This window comes from Mycteria americana, unplaced genomic scaffold (genome assembly GCF_035582795.1).
Source record: "Mycteria americana isolate JAX WOST 10 ecotype Jacksonville Zoo and Gardens unplaced genomic scaffold, USCA_MyAme_1.0 Scaffold_205, whole genome shotgun sequence".
NCBI classification, from domain to species: Eukaryota; Metazoa; Chordata; class Aves; order Ciconiiformes; family Ciconiidae; genus Mycteria; species Mycteria americana.
The window spans coordinates 1,801-17,675 of record NW_027445545.1 but is presented as its reverse complement, the minus strand read 5'-3'; the positions used below and the strand labels follow the sequence as shown (position 1 = coordinate 17,675).

The 15,875-nt window shown below is 67.3% G+C and overlaps 2 protein-coding genes across 2 annotated transcripts; one reads left to right on the top strand and one right to left on the bottom strand.

The window, feature by feature from the left end:
* The first annotated feature begins 94 nt into the window (after positions 1–94).
* Positions 95–7,673, top strand: LOC142403341 (selenide, water dikinase 2-like). The gene is made up of 8 exons (XM_075489574.1): positions 95–375; positions 578–681; positions 2,812–2,919; positions 3,063–3,217; positions 3,308–3,398; positions 5,173–5,272; positions 5,384–5,596; positions 7,409–7,673. The coding sequence occupies exons 1-8, from the start codon at positions 135–137 to the stop codon at positions 7,660–7,662; spliced, it is 1,266 nt and encodes a 421-aa protein (XP_075345689.1). The 5' UTR covers positions 95–134; the 3' UTR covers positions 7,663–7,673.
* A 367-nt stretch (positions 7,674–8,040) lies between these two features.
* IKBKG (inhibitor of nuclear factor kappa B kinase regulatory subunit gamma) lies at positions 8,041–15,426 on the bottom strand (the record flags this gene model as incomplete). The annotated part of the gene is made up of 10 exons (XM_075489570.1): positions 8,041–8,213; positions 8,300–8,361; positions 10,231–10,358; positions 10,449–10,574; positions 12,060–12,156; positions 12,283–12,423; positions 14,681–14,790; positions 14,887–14,989; positions 15,088–15,132; positions 15,236–15,426. Coding segments are annotated over 10 exons (1,134 nt in total), but the record flags the coding sequence as incomplete, so codon positions are not given.
* Positions 15,427–15,875: the final 449 nt, after the last annotated feature.

Here is a 15,875-nt window from a genome sequence, read left to right as displayed (position 1 = left end):
ACCGCCCAATCCCCGCCGGCTCCGCCTCCCCGCTCCCCCTTTTCCCCAATAGCGAGAGGCCACGCCCCCTTCCCCGCCCGCCGCCCCGCCTCCTTTAAGGGCAGTCCCGCCCCCTCGGCCGGGCGCAGACCAAGATGGCGGCGCTCTCCGGTTCCCCCGCGGCCGCGGCGGGTCCCGCCGGGTACCGGCCCTTCGAGCCGGCGGCGCTGGGCCTGGACCCGGGCTGGCGGTTAACGGGCTTCGGCGAGTTGCGGGGTTGAGGCTGTAAAGTCCCGCAGGAGACGCTGCTCAGGCTCCTGGCGGGACTCGGAGGGCAACGACCGGGCGGTGGGGAAGGGCCGGAACCGGAGAGCGGTGGCGGGGCCCCGGCGTTGGGTGAGGAGGAGGCGGCGGCGGGGACCGGGAGGGGCGGGGGGGGGGGGGGGACACACACACGGGAACGGGACCGGAGGGTGGGGGGCAAAGGGCGAGAGGCGGGGCGGGGGCGAAGGGCAAAGGGCGGAGGAGGGGGGGGGGAGGGGAGGAGGGGGCGTGGCGATGGGGGGGCGTGGCCCCGCTGACGCGGCCCCGCCCCCAGGGATCGGGCTGGACTCGTGCGTCATCCCCCTGCGCCACGGGGGCCTCTCCCTGGTGCAGACCACGGACTTCTTCTACCCGCTGGTGGAGGACCCCTACATGATGGTACCCGCCCGGCCCCCCCAGCACCCCGAAATCCCACCGGGGGGACCCCCCCAGCCCACCCCGGCACCCCAAAATCTCCGGGGGGACCCCAAAATCCCACCCCGGGGACCCCACAGCCCGTCCCGGCACCCCGAAATCTCCGGGGGGACCCCATATCCCACCAGGAGACCCCCAAATCCCACCCCGCGCCCCCAAAATGTCCAGGGGGACCCCAGATCCCACCAGTGGACCCCAAAATCCCACCCTGGTGACCCCATAGCCCACCCCGGGACCCCCACATCCATCCCCGGGACCCCAAAATCTCACCAACGGACCCCCAAATCCCACCCCGCGCCCCCAAAATGTCCAGGGGGACCCCAAAATCCCACCCCGGGGATCCCACATCCCACCAGGGGACCCCAAAATCCCACCCCGGGGACCCCACATCCCACCCCGGGACCCCCACATCCATCCCCGGGACCCCAAAATCTCACCAACGGACCCCCAAATCCCCCCAGGAGACCCCCAAATCCCACCCCGAGCCCTCAAAATGTCCAGGGGGACCCCAAAATCCCACCCCGGGACCCCCACATCCATCCCCGGGACCCCAAAATCTCACCGACGGACCCCCAAATCCCCCCAGGAGACCCCCAAATCCCACCCCGCGCCCCCAAAATGTCCAGGGGGACCCCAGATCCCACCAGTGGACCCCAAAATCCCACCCTGGTGACCCCATATCCCACCCCGGGACCCCCACATCCATCCCCGGGACCCCAAAATCTCACCAACGGACCCCCAAATCCCCCCAGGAGACCCCCAAATCCCACCCCGAGCCCCCAAAATGTCCAGGGGGACCCCAAAATCCCACCCCGGGGACCCCAGTTCCCGCCCGGGGACCCCAAAATCCCACCCCGGGGACCCCATATCCCACCCCGGGACCCCCACATCCATCCCCGGAACCCCAAAATCTCACCAACGGACCCCCAAATCCCACCCTGTGCCCCCAAAATGTCCGGGGGGACCCCAAAATCCCACCCCGGGGACGCCAGATCCCGCCCAGGGACCCCCAAATCCCACCCCGAGCCCCCAAAATCTCCAGGGGGACCCCCAAATCCCCTTGGGACCCCCCCAAATCCCCTGGGGCCCCCCCCAAATCCTCTCCTGGGCACCCCAAATCCCATCCCCACACCCTTGGGACCCCCCAATCCCCTTCCCGGCCCCTTCTAGACCCCTAAATCCCACTCTGAGCCCCCCGAATCCCACCCCAGGGACCCCAAATCCCCTCGGGACCCCCCCAAATCCCCTCCTGGGCACCCCAAATCCCATCCCCACACCCTTGGGACCCCCAAATCCCCTCGGGACCCCCCCAAATCCCCTCCTGGGCACCCCAAATCCCATCCCCACACCCTTGGGACCCCCAAATCCCCTTCCCGGCCCCTTCTAGACCCCTAAATCCCACTCTGAGCCCCCCCAAATCCCCTCGGGACCCCCCCAAATCACCTGGGGCCCCCCCCAAATCCCATCCCCACACCCTTGGGACCCCCAAACCCCCTTCCCGGCCCCTTCTAGACGCCTGAATCCCACTCTGAGCCCCCCGAATCCCACCCCAGGGACCCCAAATCCCCTCGGGACCCCCCCAAATCCCCTCCTGGGCACCCCAAATCCCATCCCCACACCCTTGGGACCTCCAAATCCCCTTCTAGACCCCTAAATCCCACTCTGAGCCCCCCAAATCCTACCCCAGGGACCCCAGATCCCCTCGGGACCCCCCCAGATCCCCTCCTGGGCACCCCAAATCCCATCCCCACACCTTTGGGACCCCCCAATCCCCTTCCCGGCCCCTTCTAGAGTCCTAAATCCCACTCTGAGCCCCCCAAAATCCCACCCCAGGGACCCCAAATCCCCTCGGGACCCCCCCAAATCCCCTCGGGACCCCCCCAAATCCCCTGGGCCCCCCCCCAAATCCCCTCCTGGGCACCCCAAATCCCATCCCCACACCCTTGGGACCCCCCAATCCCCTTCTAGACCCCTAAATCCCACTCTGAGCCCCCCGAATCCCACCCCAGGGACCCCAAATCCCCTCGGGACCCCCCCAAATCCCCTGGGGCCCCCCCAAATCCCCTCGGGACCCCCCCCAAATCCCCTCCCCAGGGCCGCATCGCCTGCGCCAACGTGCTGAGCGACCTGTACGCCATGGGCATCACCGAGTGCGACAACATGCTGATGCTGCTCAGCGTCAGCCAGAAGATGACGGAGGAGGTGACAAAAGGGGACAGCGGGGAGGGGACGAAGGGGACGCGGGGAGGGGGAGGGGGACGGGGGGGGTGACAACGGCGGGGTTGTCCCTCTTTTGACGCCCCGTTTTCGGCGTGGCGGGGGGGGGGTGTGATGTCGTTCTGCAGGAGCGGGAGAAGATCATGCCGCTGATCGTGAAGGGGTTTCGGGACGCGGCGGAGGACGGGGGGACGTCGGTGACGGGGGGACAGACGGTGGTGAACCCCTGGGTGATCGTGGGGGGCGTGGCCACCGTCGTTTGTCAGCCTAACGAGTTCATTATGTGAGTGGGGGAGGGGCAGGGGCCTCCCTGGGCGTGGATCACCCCTTTTTTGTGTCATTTGTCACTTACCCACCCCCACCCCCCCCCCAGGCCTGACAGCGCCGTCCCCGGGGACGTCCTGGTGCTGACCAAGCCTTTGGGGACGCAGGTGGCCGTCAGCGCGCACCAGTGGCTGGACAACGTGAGTCGGGGTCGGGGACGTCCCCGTGGTGTCCCCAAGGGGACAGGGGAAGCCACCTCGGTGTCCCCAAGGCGGCGGGGGGTGTAGAATGGAGAAGGGAGCCACCCCGGGTGTCCCCAGGAGGACCCCGAGCCACCTCGGTGTCACCTCGAAAGAGTCAAAATGGGGCCGAAAGCCACCGTTGGTGTCCCCAAGGGGGGAGAGAGGCAACCTGCGGGTCCCTAAGCCACCCTTGATGTCCCCAAGGGGACCCAGAGCCACCCTGGGAGGTCCCTAAGCCACCCTTGATGTCCCCAAGGGGACCCAGAGCCACCTTGAGGAGTCCGTAAGCCACTCTGTTGTCCCCAAGAGGATCAGAAGCTCCCTTGGTGTCCCCCAAGGGGACCCAAAACGGGACCAAGAACCACCCTGGATGTCCCCACGGGGACCCAGAGCCACCCTGGGAGGTCCTTAAGCCACCCTTGATGTCCCCAAGGGGACGGAGATCCACCCTGGGAGGTCCCTAAGCCACCCTAGATGTCCCCAAGGCGACCGAGAGCCACCCTGGGAGGTCCCTAAGTCACCTTTGGTGTCCCCAAAGGGATGTAGATCCACCATGGGTGTCCCTAAGCCACCCCTGATGTTCCCAAGGAGACCGAGAGCCACCCTGGGAGGTCCCTAAGCCACCCTTGATGTCCCCAAGGAGACCGAGAGCCACCCTGGGAGGTCCCTAAGCCACCCTTGATGTCCCTAAGCTACCTTAGATGTCCCCAAGGGGATGCAGATCCACCATGGGTGTCCCTAAGCCACTCCTGATGTCCCCAAGCCACTCCTGATGTCCCCAAGGGACCCAGAGCCACCCTGGGAGGTCCCTAAGCCTCCTTTGGTGTCCCCAAGAGCCACCCTAGATGTCCCCAAGGGGACAGAGATCCACCACAGGGGTCCCTATGGCACTCCTGATGTCCCCGAGAACCACCCTAGATGTCCCCAAGGGGATGTAGATCCACCATGGGTGTCCCTAAGCCACCCCTGATGTCCCCAAGGAGACCGAGAGCCACCCTGGGAGGTCCCTAAGCCACCCTTGATGTCCCCAAGGAGACTGAGATCCACCATGGGTGTCCCTAAGCCACCCCTGATGTCCCCAAGAAGACCGAGCGCCACCCTGGGAGGTCCCTAAGCCACCCCTGATGTCCCCAAGGAGACCGAGAGCCACCCTTGATGTCCCCAAGGAGACCGAGAGCCACCCTGGGAGGTCCCTAAGCCACCCTTGATGTCCCCAAGGAGACCCAGAGCCACCCTGGGAGGTCCCTAAGCCACCCTTGATGTCCCCAAGGGGACCCAGAGCCACCCTGGGAGGTCCCTAAGCCACCCTTGATGTCCCCAAGGGACCCAGAGCCACCCTGGGAGGTCCCTAAGCCACCCTTGATGTCCCCAAGGAGACTGAGAGCCACCATGGGTGTCCCTAAGCCACTCCCGATGTCCCCAAGGGGACCAAAAGCCACCCTGGGAGGTCCCTAAGTCACCTTTGGTGTCCCCAAGAGGACTGAGAGCCACCCTGGGAGGTCCCTAAGCCACCCTTGATGTCCCCAAGGGGACCGAGAGCCACCCTGGGAGGTCCCTACGCCCCCCCTGCTGTCCCCAAGAGCCACCGTGGAGATCCCTAACCACCCCGTCGTCCCCAAGAAGACCCCCTCCCCCTCCCCAAAAACACCCAAAGCCACCGCGGGAAGGGGAAGGTCCCTAACCCCCGTGTGTCCCTCCCGTGTGTCCGTCCCCAACCTCGCTGTCCCCGCAGCCGGAACGTTGGAACAAGATCAAGCTGGTGGTGACGCGGGAGGAGGTGGAGCTGGCCTACCAGGAGGCCATGTTCAGCATGGCCATGCTCAACCGCACCGGTACGGCCCCGGCGCCGGCGCCGACGCCTCGGGCGGGGGGGGGGGGGGACACGCGGAAAGGGGGGGGGGGACACACAGACAGGCGGAGAGGTGACCGCGTCGTCCCCGCAGCCGCCGGGCTGATGCGGGCTTTCGGGGCGCACGCGGCCACGGACGTGACGGGGTTCGGGATCCTGGGCCACGCGCGGACGCTGGCGGGGCAGCAGCGGCAGGAGGTGGCCTTCGTCATCCACAACCTGCCCGTCATCGCCAAGATGGCCGCCGTCAGCAAGGCCTGCGGGGCGCGCTTCGGCCTGCTGCAGGGCACCGCCCCCGAGACCTCGGGTACGGGGAGGGGGACCCCGAATTGGGGAGGGGGCCCCTGAATTGGGGAGGGGGTCTCTATAGTGGGGGGATGTGCCCTAAATTGGGGGGACCCCAGAATTGGGGAGGGGGCCCCTGAATTGGGGAGGGGGTCTCTATAGTGGGGGGATGTGCCCTAAATTGGGGGGACCCTGGAATTGGGGAGGGGGCCTCTAATAATGGGGGGATCCCCTAAATTGGGGAGGGGGCCTCTATAGTGGGGGGACCTCAAAATTGGGGAGGGGGCCTCTGAATTGGGGAGGGGGCCCTTGAATTTGGGGGATGTGTCCCGAATTGGGGGGACCTCAAAATTGGGGAGGGGGCCTCTATACTGGGGGGATGTGCCCTAAATTGGGGGGACCTCGGAATTGGGGAGGGGACCCCTGAATTGGGGAGGGGGCCTCTCTAGTGGGGGGACCTCAAAATTGGGGAGGGGGCCTCGAAATTGGGGAGGGGGCCCCTATATTTGGGGGATGTGCCCTGAATTGAGGGGGACCTCGAAATTGGGGAGGGGGCCTCTATACTGGGGGGATGTGCCCTAAATTGGGGGGACCTCAGAATTGGGGAGGGGGCCTCTCTAGTGGGGGGACCTCAGAATTGGGGAGGGGGCCCCTGAATTGGGCAGGGGGTCTCTATAGTGGGGGGATGTGCCCTAAATTGGGGGGACCCCAGAATTGGGGAGGGGGCTCCTGAATTGGGGAGGGGGCCTCTAATAATGGGGGGATCTCCTAAATTGGGGAGGGGGCCTCTATAGTGGGGGGACCTTGAAATTGAGGAGGGGGCCCCTGAATTGGGGGGATGTGTCCCGAATTGGGGGGGTCCCCTAAATTGGGGGGACCTCGAAATTGGGGAGGGGGCCCCTGAACTGGGGGGATGTGTCCCAAATTGGGGGAGTCCCCTAAACTGGGGGGACCTCGAAATTGGGGAGGGGGTCTCTATACTGGGGGGATGTGCCCTAAATTGGGGGGACCTCGAAATTGGGGAGGGGGCCCCTGAATTGGGCAGGGGGTCTCTATAGTGGGGGGATGTGCCCTAAATTGGGGGGACCCCAGAATTGGGGAGGGGGCTCCTGAATTGGGGAGGGGGTCTCTATAGTGGGGGGATGTGCCTTAAATTGGGGGGGTTCCCTCAATTGGGGGGCCCTCTAAATTGGGGAGGGGGCCTCTAATAATGGGGGGATCCCCTAAATTGGGGAGGGGGCCTCTATAGTGGGGGGATGTGCCCTGAATTGGGGGGGGTCCCCTAAATTGGGGGGACCTCGAAATTGGGGAGGGGGCCCCTAAATTGGGGAGGGGATCTCTATAGTGGGGGGATGTGCCCTAAACTGGGGGGGGACCTCGAAACTGGGGGGACCTCAAAATTGGCGAGGGGGGCCCTAAATTGGCGAGGGGGCCCCTAAATTGGCGAGGGGGCCCCTAAATTGGCGAGGGGGCCCCTAAATTGAGGAGGGGGCCCCTAAATTGAGGAGGGGACCTCTATAGTGGGGGGGGATGTGCCCTAAATTGGAGAGGGGGCCCCTAAATTGGTCCCCTAAAAAGTAAGGGGGGGGCACCCTAAAAGAGAGGTGGGCACCCCAAAAAAGGGGGGGGCACCCCAAAAGAAGGGGGGGCACCCCAAAAGAAGGGGGGGCACCCCCTTCGCCCCCCCAAGCCCTAAGTTAGGGGAGAAGGGGTAGACCTTCCCTCCCTCAAGCGCCATTCGTGCCATGGGGGGGGGTTGGACCCTTCCTTGTTTTTTTTGGGGGGGGGGGGGTGACTTACCGATTTTGGGGGGCGCCCCCCCCCTCTGCCGCAGGGGGGCTGCTGATCTGCCTGCCGCGGGAGCAGGCGGCTCGCTTCTGCGCCGAGCTGAAAGCCCCCGGGCGGGGCGAGGGCCACCAGGCCTGGATCATCGGCATCGTGGAGAAGGGACCCCGCGGCGCCCGCGTCATCGACAAACCCCGCCTGATCGAGGTCACCCCCCGCGGGGCCCCCGCGCCCCCCGACAGCCCCGGCACCCCCCCCCCACCGGGGGACGCCGCCGCCGTCCCCCCCCTGCGGCCGTTTTAAGGGGAGGGGGGGGCGGGAAACACCCAACCCCCCCCCCCCACGCACCCCAAAAATCCCCCACCACCCCCCCCCCCCAAACCTCCCCTGAGCGTGACGCCCCTCCCCAAAAGCCCGGCGTGGGGTGGGGAAGGGCTGAGGATAAATCCCCCCCCCCCCCTCAATGAGGGGGGGGGAGGGTGGGGAGATGGCGGGGGGGGGGGCGGCGCTGGATTTTGGCAGGAGCCCCCCACCCAAAAAAAAAAAACCAACAAAAAAAAAAAGGAAAATTGGGGCAATAAAGAGCCAGGCCGACGAGGGGTTGGGGTTTTTTAATGTGAGGGGGGGGCCTACAAAATTTGGGGACCCCCCCCAAGGGGTTTTGGGGGTTGGGGGGGGGGGGTTGGGGGTTTTTTGGGGGGGGGTTTTGGGGTCCCCCCCCCCTCATTTGATGCAATCCATGACGTGGATCTGGAGCGTGTCCATGTCGGGGGCTTTGTACTGGCACTTGGGGCAGCACAGATCCGGTTGCTCCTCGGGGGGGGGGCGCAGGGGGGCGGGCAGCCCCCCAAAACCTGCGCAAGGGGGGGGGGGACACGACACCGTCACCCCCTGCCCCCCCAAAAAGGGGTTTTGGGGGGGTCCCCCCCCCGTTACTCACCCCCTGCCACCGCCGGGGGCCGCAGCTCCGAGTGCCGGTTCCTCATCTCCTCCATGCGGACTCTGTTGGGGGGGGGGGCATGGAAATTTGGGGGTGCAGGGGGGTCGGGGGGGGGCGCAGCTGGGTTTGGGGGGGTCTCGGGTAGATTTGGGGGGGGTCTCCGGTAGATTTGGGGGGGTTTAGGGTAAGTTTGGGGGGGTTTAGGGTGGGGCGGAGAGGTGGAGGAGGATGGGGAGGGGGGCTTTGGGGGTGCAGGGGGGAGTTTGGGGGTGCAAGGGGGTTTGGGGGGGCCCTGGGCAGCTTTTGGGGGGGGTCTCAGGTAGATTTTGGGGGGGTTTAGGGTAAGTTTGGGGGGGTTTAGGGTGGGGCTGGGAGATGGGGGAAGATGGGGAGGGGGGGTTGGAGTGCACAGCGGGGAATTTGGGGGTGCAGGAGGGTTTGGGGGGGCCCTGGGCAGCTTGGGGGGGGTCTCAGGTAGATTTGGGGGGGTCTAGGATGGGGCGGAGGGGGATGGGGAAGGGGGGATTCGGGGGTGTGGGGGGAGTTTGGGGGTGCAGGGGGGTTTGGGGGGGCCCTGGGCAGGATTTAGGGGGGGTCTCAGGAAGATTTTGGGGGGGTTTAGGGTGGGGCTGGGAGACGGAGGAGGATGGGGAGGGGGGGTTGGGGGTGCAGGGGGAAATTTGGGGGGTCCCTGGGCAGGATTGGGGGGGGGTCCCAGATAAATTTGGGGGGGGGGTCTCAGGTAAATTGGGGGGGGCTTTAGGATAAGTTTGGGGGGTTTCGGGTGGGGCTGGGAGATGGAGGCCGGTGAGGGGGGTGTTTGGGGGTGCAGGGGGATTTTGGGGTGCAGGGAGATTTTGGGGGCCCCTGGGCAAGATTGGGGGGGTCTCAGGAAAATTTGGGGGGGTCTCGGGTAAATTAGGGGGGCTTTAGGATAACTTTGGGGGGTTTTGGGTGGGGCTGGGAGATGGAGGCCGGTGGGGGGGGGGGTTGGGGGTGCAGGGGGACTTGGGGGGCCCCTGGGCAAGATTGGGGGGTCTCTCAGAGGAAATTTGGGGGGGGGTCCCAGGTAAATTTGGGGGGGGTCTCAGGTAAATTTGGGGGGGGCTTTAGGATAAGTTTGGGGGGTTTCGGGTGGGGCTGGGAGATGGAGGTTGGGGGGGGGGGTTGGGGGTGCAGGGGGATTTTGGGGGGCCCCTGGGCAGGATTGGGGGGGGCTCAGGGAAATTTTGAGGGGGGTCCCAGGGAAATTGGGGGGGGGGCTCAGTTAAATTGGGGGGGGCTTTAGAATAAGTTTGGGGGTTTCGGGTGGGTTGGGGGTGCAGGGGGACTTGGGGCGCCCCTGGGCAGGATTGGGGGGGGTCTCAGGGAAATTTGGGGGGGGCTTTAGGATAAGTTTGGGGGGTTCAGGTGGGGCTGGGAGATGGAGGTTGGTGAGGGGGGGGGTTGGGGGTGCAGGGGGATTTGGGGGTGCAGGGGGACTTGGGGGGCCCCTGGACAGGATTGGGGGGGTCTCTCAGGGGAAATTTGGGGGGGGGTCCCAGATAAATTTGGGGGGGGTCCCAAATAAATTGGGGGGGGGCTTTAGGATAAGTTTGGGGGGTTTCGGGTGGGGCTGGGAGATGGAGGTTGGTGAGGGGGGGGTTGGGGGTGCAGGGGATTTTGGGGTGCAGGAGAACTTGGGGGTGCAGGGGGATTTGGGGGGCCCCTGGGCAAGATTGGGGGGGGTCTCAGGGGAAATTTGGGGGGGGTCCCAGGTAAATTTGGGGGGGGTCTCAGGTAAATTGGGGGGGCTTTAGGATAAGTTTGGGGGGTTTTGGGCAGGGCTGAGCGATGGAGGCCGGCGAGAGTGGGGGGGGTTGGGGACACAGGGGGATTTTGGGGTGGGGAAGTTTTGGGGTGGGGAAGTTTTGGGGTGTCCCCCCCCCCACCTGGCAGCTCCCTCGGCGTCGACGCGGAGCTGGAGCTGGGCCAGGGCCTCCTGCAGGGCCTCGCGCTGGGCGTGGAGCTGCTCCCGCGCCGCCCGCTCCGCCTCGAAATCCGCCTTGTAGATGTCGGCCTGGGGGGGTCCGGAGGGTTTGGGGGGGTCCGGGGGGGGGTCCGGGGGGGTTCTGGCGGCGGTGCCACCGCGCCGTCGCCGCGGGCTCACCTGGGCCTGCAGCACGGGGATGGTCTCCAGGGTGGCGCGGTGCCGGTCGGCCTCGGCCTTCAGCTTGTCGATGAGCTCCTGCTTGGCCGCCAGCGCTTCCTCCGCCTGCTGCAGCTGCGCCTCCAGCTGCGCCCCGCGTCCTTTGCGTCACCCGGCGGGTGGCACCCGCGGTGGCACCCGGGGGGGGCCCTCCCCACCCCCCACCACCCCCACCCCCCTACCCCCACCCTCTTGGGGTTCCCGAGGGAGAGGGGCGGAAGGGACCCCCCCCCCCGGTGGGGAGGAGGGGGTGGGATGGGGACCAGGAGCTGTCGCCGTCTGTCCCCAAGGGCCACCTCGGGGTGCCCAAGGGGACAAGGAGCCACCCTGGTGTCCCCAAGGGGACAAGGAGCTGCTCCAGTGTCCCCAAGGGACCCAATGTGGGACAAGGAGCCACCCTGGCGTCCCCAAGGGGACCAGGAGCTGTTCCAGTGTCCCCAAGGGACCCAATGTGGGACAAGAAGCCACCCTGCTGTCCCCAAGGGGACGAGGAACCACTCTCATGTCCCCAAGAGGATGAGGAGCCACCTCGGTGTCCCCAAGGGACCCAATATGGCACAAGGAGCCACCGTGGCGGCCCCAAGGGGACGAGGAGCCACCTTGATGTCCCCAAGGGACCCAATGCGGGACAAAGAGCCACCCTGGTGTCCCCAAGGGGATGAGGAGCCACTCTGGTGTCCCCAACGGACCCAATACAGGACAAGGAGCCACTGCGGTGTCCCCAAGGGGACCCAGTGTGGGACAAAGAACCACCCCAGTGTCCCCAAGGGACCCAATATGGCACAAGGAGCCACTATGGTGTCCCCAAGGGGACGAGGGAGCCACCGTGGTGTCCCCAAGGGAACCAGGAACCACCCCAGTGTCCCCAAGGGACCCAATATGGGACAAGGAACCACCCTGATGTCCTCAAGGGACCTAGTATGGCACAAGGAGCCACTGTGGTGTCCCCAAGGGGACGAGGAGTCACCTTGATGTCCCCAAGGGACCTAGTATGGCACAAGGAGCCACTGTGGTGTCCCCGAGGGGACCCAGTGTGGGACAAAGAGCCACCCCAGTGTCCCCAAGGGACCCAACGTGGGACAAGGAGCCACCCTGGTGTCCCCAAGGGTATGAGGAACCACCCTGGTGTCCCCAAGGGACCTAATAAAGGACAAGGAACCACCGTGGTGTCCCCAAGGGAACCAGGAGCCACCCCAGTGTCCCCAAGGGACCCAAATGTAGGACAAGGAGCCACCCCAGTGTCCCCAAGGGACCCAATGCAGGACAAGGAACCACCCTGGTGTCCCCAAGAGAATGAGGAACAACCCCGGTGTCCCCAAGGGAACAAGGAACCACCCCAGTGTCCCCAAGGGACCCAATATGGGACAAGGAGCCACCCTGATGTCCCCAAGGGGACCAGGAGCCACCCTGATGTCCCCAAGGGACCCAATATGGGACAAGGAGCCACCCTGATGTCCCCAAGGTACCCGACGCAGGACAAGCAGCCACCCCGCCGTCCCCGAAGGACCCCGCTGCAGGGCGTGTGTGTCCCCCCCCCCCCCCCCCCCGGAGGTGACGGTGACCCCCCCCAACCTGGCTGCGCTTGTCCCCGTCCAGGCTGGCCTTGATGTGGGCGTCGTACTCCTGGAAGAGGTGGTGGTAGGCCACCTGCAGCTGCACCAGCTTGCGCCTGGGGACAGCGGGGACAGCGGCAGCCCTGCGGGGACCGTCCCGGAGCCGCCGCCGCCGCCCCGTCGCGCGTCGTCGTGTCCGTCCCCCCCCCCCCCCGCCGCCGCGCCGTCCCCGCGTCACTCACTTCTCCTCGGTGGCCCCCTGCCGCTCCACCCGCAGGGCGGCCTCCAGGTTCTGCACCTGCAGCCGCAGCTGGTCCAGCTGCACCGCGTGGCCCCCGGCCGCCTCCTCCAGCGCCCGGCACCGCGCCCCCGCCGCCGCCGCCCTGCGCCGCCCCCGCCCGCCGTCACCCGCCGGGGACGGGGACGGGAACCCCCTGCGCTCTGGTGACGGGGACGGGACCCCCGGTGACAGGGACAGGGTTCCTCTACACCCCGGTGACAGGGATGGGACCCGCGGTGACAGTGACAGGGCCTCTGGTGACAGGGACAGGATCCCCCTACACCCTGGTGACGGTGACAGGGCCCCTGGTGACAGTGACAGGACCCTGCTACACCCCGGTGACAGGGACAGGGCTCCTGGTGACAGGGACAGGACCCTGCTACACCCCGGTGACAGGGACGGGACCCCCGGTGACAGGGACAGGGTCCCCCTACACCCCGGTGACAGGGACGGGGCCCCTGGTGACAGGGACAGGATCCCCCTACACCCCGGTGACAGAGACGGGGTTCCTCTACACCCCAGTGACAGGGATGGGACCCGCGGTGACAGTGACAGGGCCCTTTGGTGACAGTGACAGGATCCCCCCACACCCTGGTGACAGGGACAGGACCCTGCTACACCCCGGTGACAGGGACGGGACCCCCCTACACCCCAGTAACAGGGACAGGGCCCCTGGTGACAAGGACAGGGTCCCCCTACACCCCGGTGACAGGGACAGGGCTCCTGGTGACAGGGACAGGGTCCCCCCACACCCCGGTGACAGGGACGGGACCCCCGGTGACAGAGACAGGGTCCCCCCCACACCCCGGTGACAGGGACAGGGCCCCTGGTGACAGGGACAGGGTCCTGCTACGCTCTGGTGATAGTGACAGAGCCCTGCTATGGTCCGGTGACAGGGAGAGGACCCCCGGTGACAGGGACAGGGTTCCCCTACACCCCGGTGACTGACAGGGACAGGGCCCCTGGTGACAAGGACAGGGCTCTGCTACACCCCGGTGACAGAGACGGGACCCCCGGTGACAGGGACAGGTTGCTGCTATGCCCTGGTGACAGCGATGGGACCCCCAGTAACAGTGACAGGGTCCTGCTAGACCTCGGTGACAGGGACGGGACCCTTGGTGACAGAGACAGGATTCCCCTACACCCCGGTGACAGGGATGGGACCCCGGTGACAGGGACAAGGCCCCTGGTGACAGGGACAGGGTCCCCCTACACCCTGGTGACAGGGATGGGACCCCTAGTGACAGTGACAGGGCCCCCAGTGACAGGGACAGGTTCCTGCTACGCTCTGGTGACGGTGACAGGGCCCTGCTATGCCCCGGTGACAGGGACGGGACCCCCGGTGACAGGGACAGGGTTCCTCTACACCCCGGTGACTGACAGGGACAGGGCCCCTGGTGACAGGGACAGGATCCTCCTACACCCCGGTAACAGGGACGGGACCCCCGGTGACAGGGACAGGGTCCCCCTACACCCCGGTGACAGGGATGGGACCCGCGGTGACAGTGACAGGGCCTCTGGTGACAGTGACATGGCCCTGCTATGCCTCGGTGACAGGGACGGGACCCGTGGTGACAGGGACAGGGTCCCCCTACACCCCGGTGACAGGGACAGGGCCCCCGGTGACAGTGACAAGTTGCTGCTATGCCCTGGTGACAGTGATGGGACCCCCAGTGACAGGGACATGTTCCTGCTACGCTCTGGTGACAGGGACAGGGCCCCTGGTGACAAGGACAGGATCCCCCTACACCCCGGTGACAGGGACGGGACCCCCGGTGACAGGGACAGGATCCCCCTACACCCCGGTGACAGGGACGGGACCCCCGGTGACAGGGACAGGGCCCCTGGTGACAGGGACAGGGTCCCCCTACACCCCGGTGACAGGGACGGGACCCCCGGTGACAGTGACAGGGTCCTGCTACGCTCTGGTGACGGTGACAGGGTCCTGCTGTGCCCCGGTGACAGGGACGGGACCCCCGGTGACAGGGACAGGGTCCTCCTACACCCCGGTGACAGTCACAGGACCCCCCTACACCCCGGTGACAGCGACAGGACCCCCGGTGACAGTGACAAGCCCCCCCCCCCCCCCCCGGGGACAACGCCAGGTCCCCCCCGGTGACACTGACAGGTCCCCCCCCCCACGCCCCGGGGACGGCGACAGCCACGCCACCGCGTCCTTGTCCCCACGGGGACAACGAGCCAGACCCAAACCGCTGCCGGGGGACGCTCCCCCTCCCCCGCCCTCGTCCCCAACACCCCGGGGACTGGTCCCGCTCCCCCCCGGGGACGGTGCCACCCCCCTGGGGACAGGTGCCACCCCCTTGGGGACAAGTGCCACCCCCTTGGGGACGGTGCCCGACCTCTGCTCCAGCTCGTCCCGCTCCCGCCGGCTGCTCTCCAGGCGGCTCTGGCTCTCCCGCAGCTCCCCCAGCAGCGACGTCACCTGCGCCTTCACCGACGCCTTGTCCTGCTGTTTGGGGACACGGGGGGGGGGGGGACACGACGCGGGTCACCTCCCCCCCTCCCCAAATTGTCCCCGAGCCGTCCCCGAAGCGCGTCCCCTCACCTCCAGCTGCCGCCGCAGGGCTTGGAGCTGCAGCTCGGCCCGCCGCGCCGCCTCCGCCGCCCGCTCCTCCGCCCCCGCTTGCGCCTCCCGCGCCGCCGCCAACCTGGGGGGGGGACACAAAAAAACAACAAGGGGACGGGGGTGGTCCCCAAAGTGTCCCCAAAATGTCCCCGACCCCCCCTTTCCCCCCCCCAAACTCACTCAGCCTCCGCCGCCGCCAGCCGCTGCCTCAGCTGCTCCGTGGGGCTGTTGGGGACGGGGACGGCGTCACCGGGGGGGGGGGGTTGGGGGGGGTTGGGGACATCGTGGAGGTCCCCAAAAGAAGGGGGGGGGGAGGGGAGGGGCGTACCTGGGGTCTGGGGGCGACGCGGGGTCCCCCCGGGGTGGCTGGGGGTCCCCGGGGACGGCCTGGTCCTGGCTGGGGGAGGGGCCCGGGGCTGCCTCCTCCTGCGGCGGCCCCTCGGCGGGGGGCTGGGGGGGGCGGGGACGGTGAGGGGACGCGGGGACACGGGGGGGGACGCGGGGGGACGGGGGGGGACGCGTAAGGGGTGTAGGGACGTGGGGACACGGGGGGGGGACGCGGGGTGCAGGGACGAAGGGACACGGGGGGGGGACGTGGGGGGGACATGGGGACGTGGGGGGGGACGTGGGGACACAGGGGGGACGTGGGGTGCAGGGACGAGGGGACACAGAGGGGACATGGGGACACGGGGGGGACACGTAAGGGGTGTAGGGACATGGGGACACGGGGGGGACGCGGGGACACGGGGGGGGACGCGTAAGGGGTGTAGGGACATGGGGACACGGGGGGGGGACGCGGGGTGCAGGGACGTGGGGACACGGGGGGGGACATGGGGACACGGGGTGCAGGGACGCAGGGACATGGGGGGGACATGGAGACATGGGGGGGACATGGGGACACGGGGGGGACACGGGGTGCAGGGACGTGGGGACACAGGGGGGACATGGGGACATAGGGGGGACGCGGG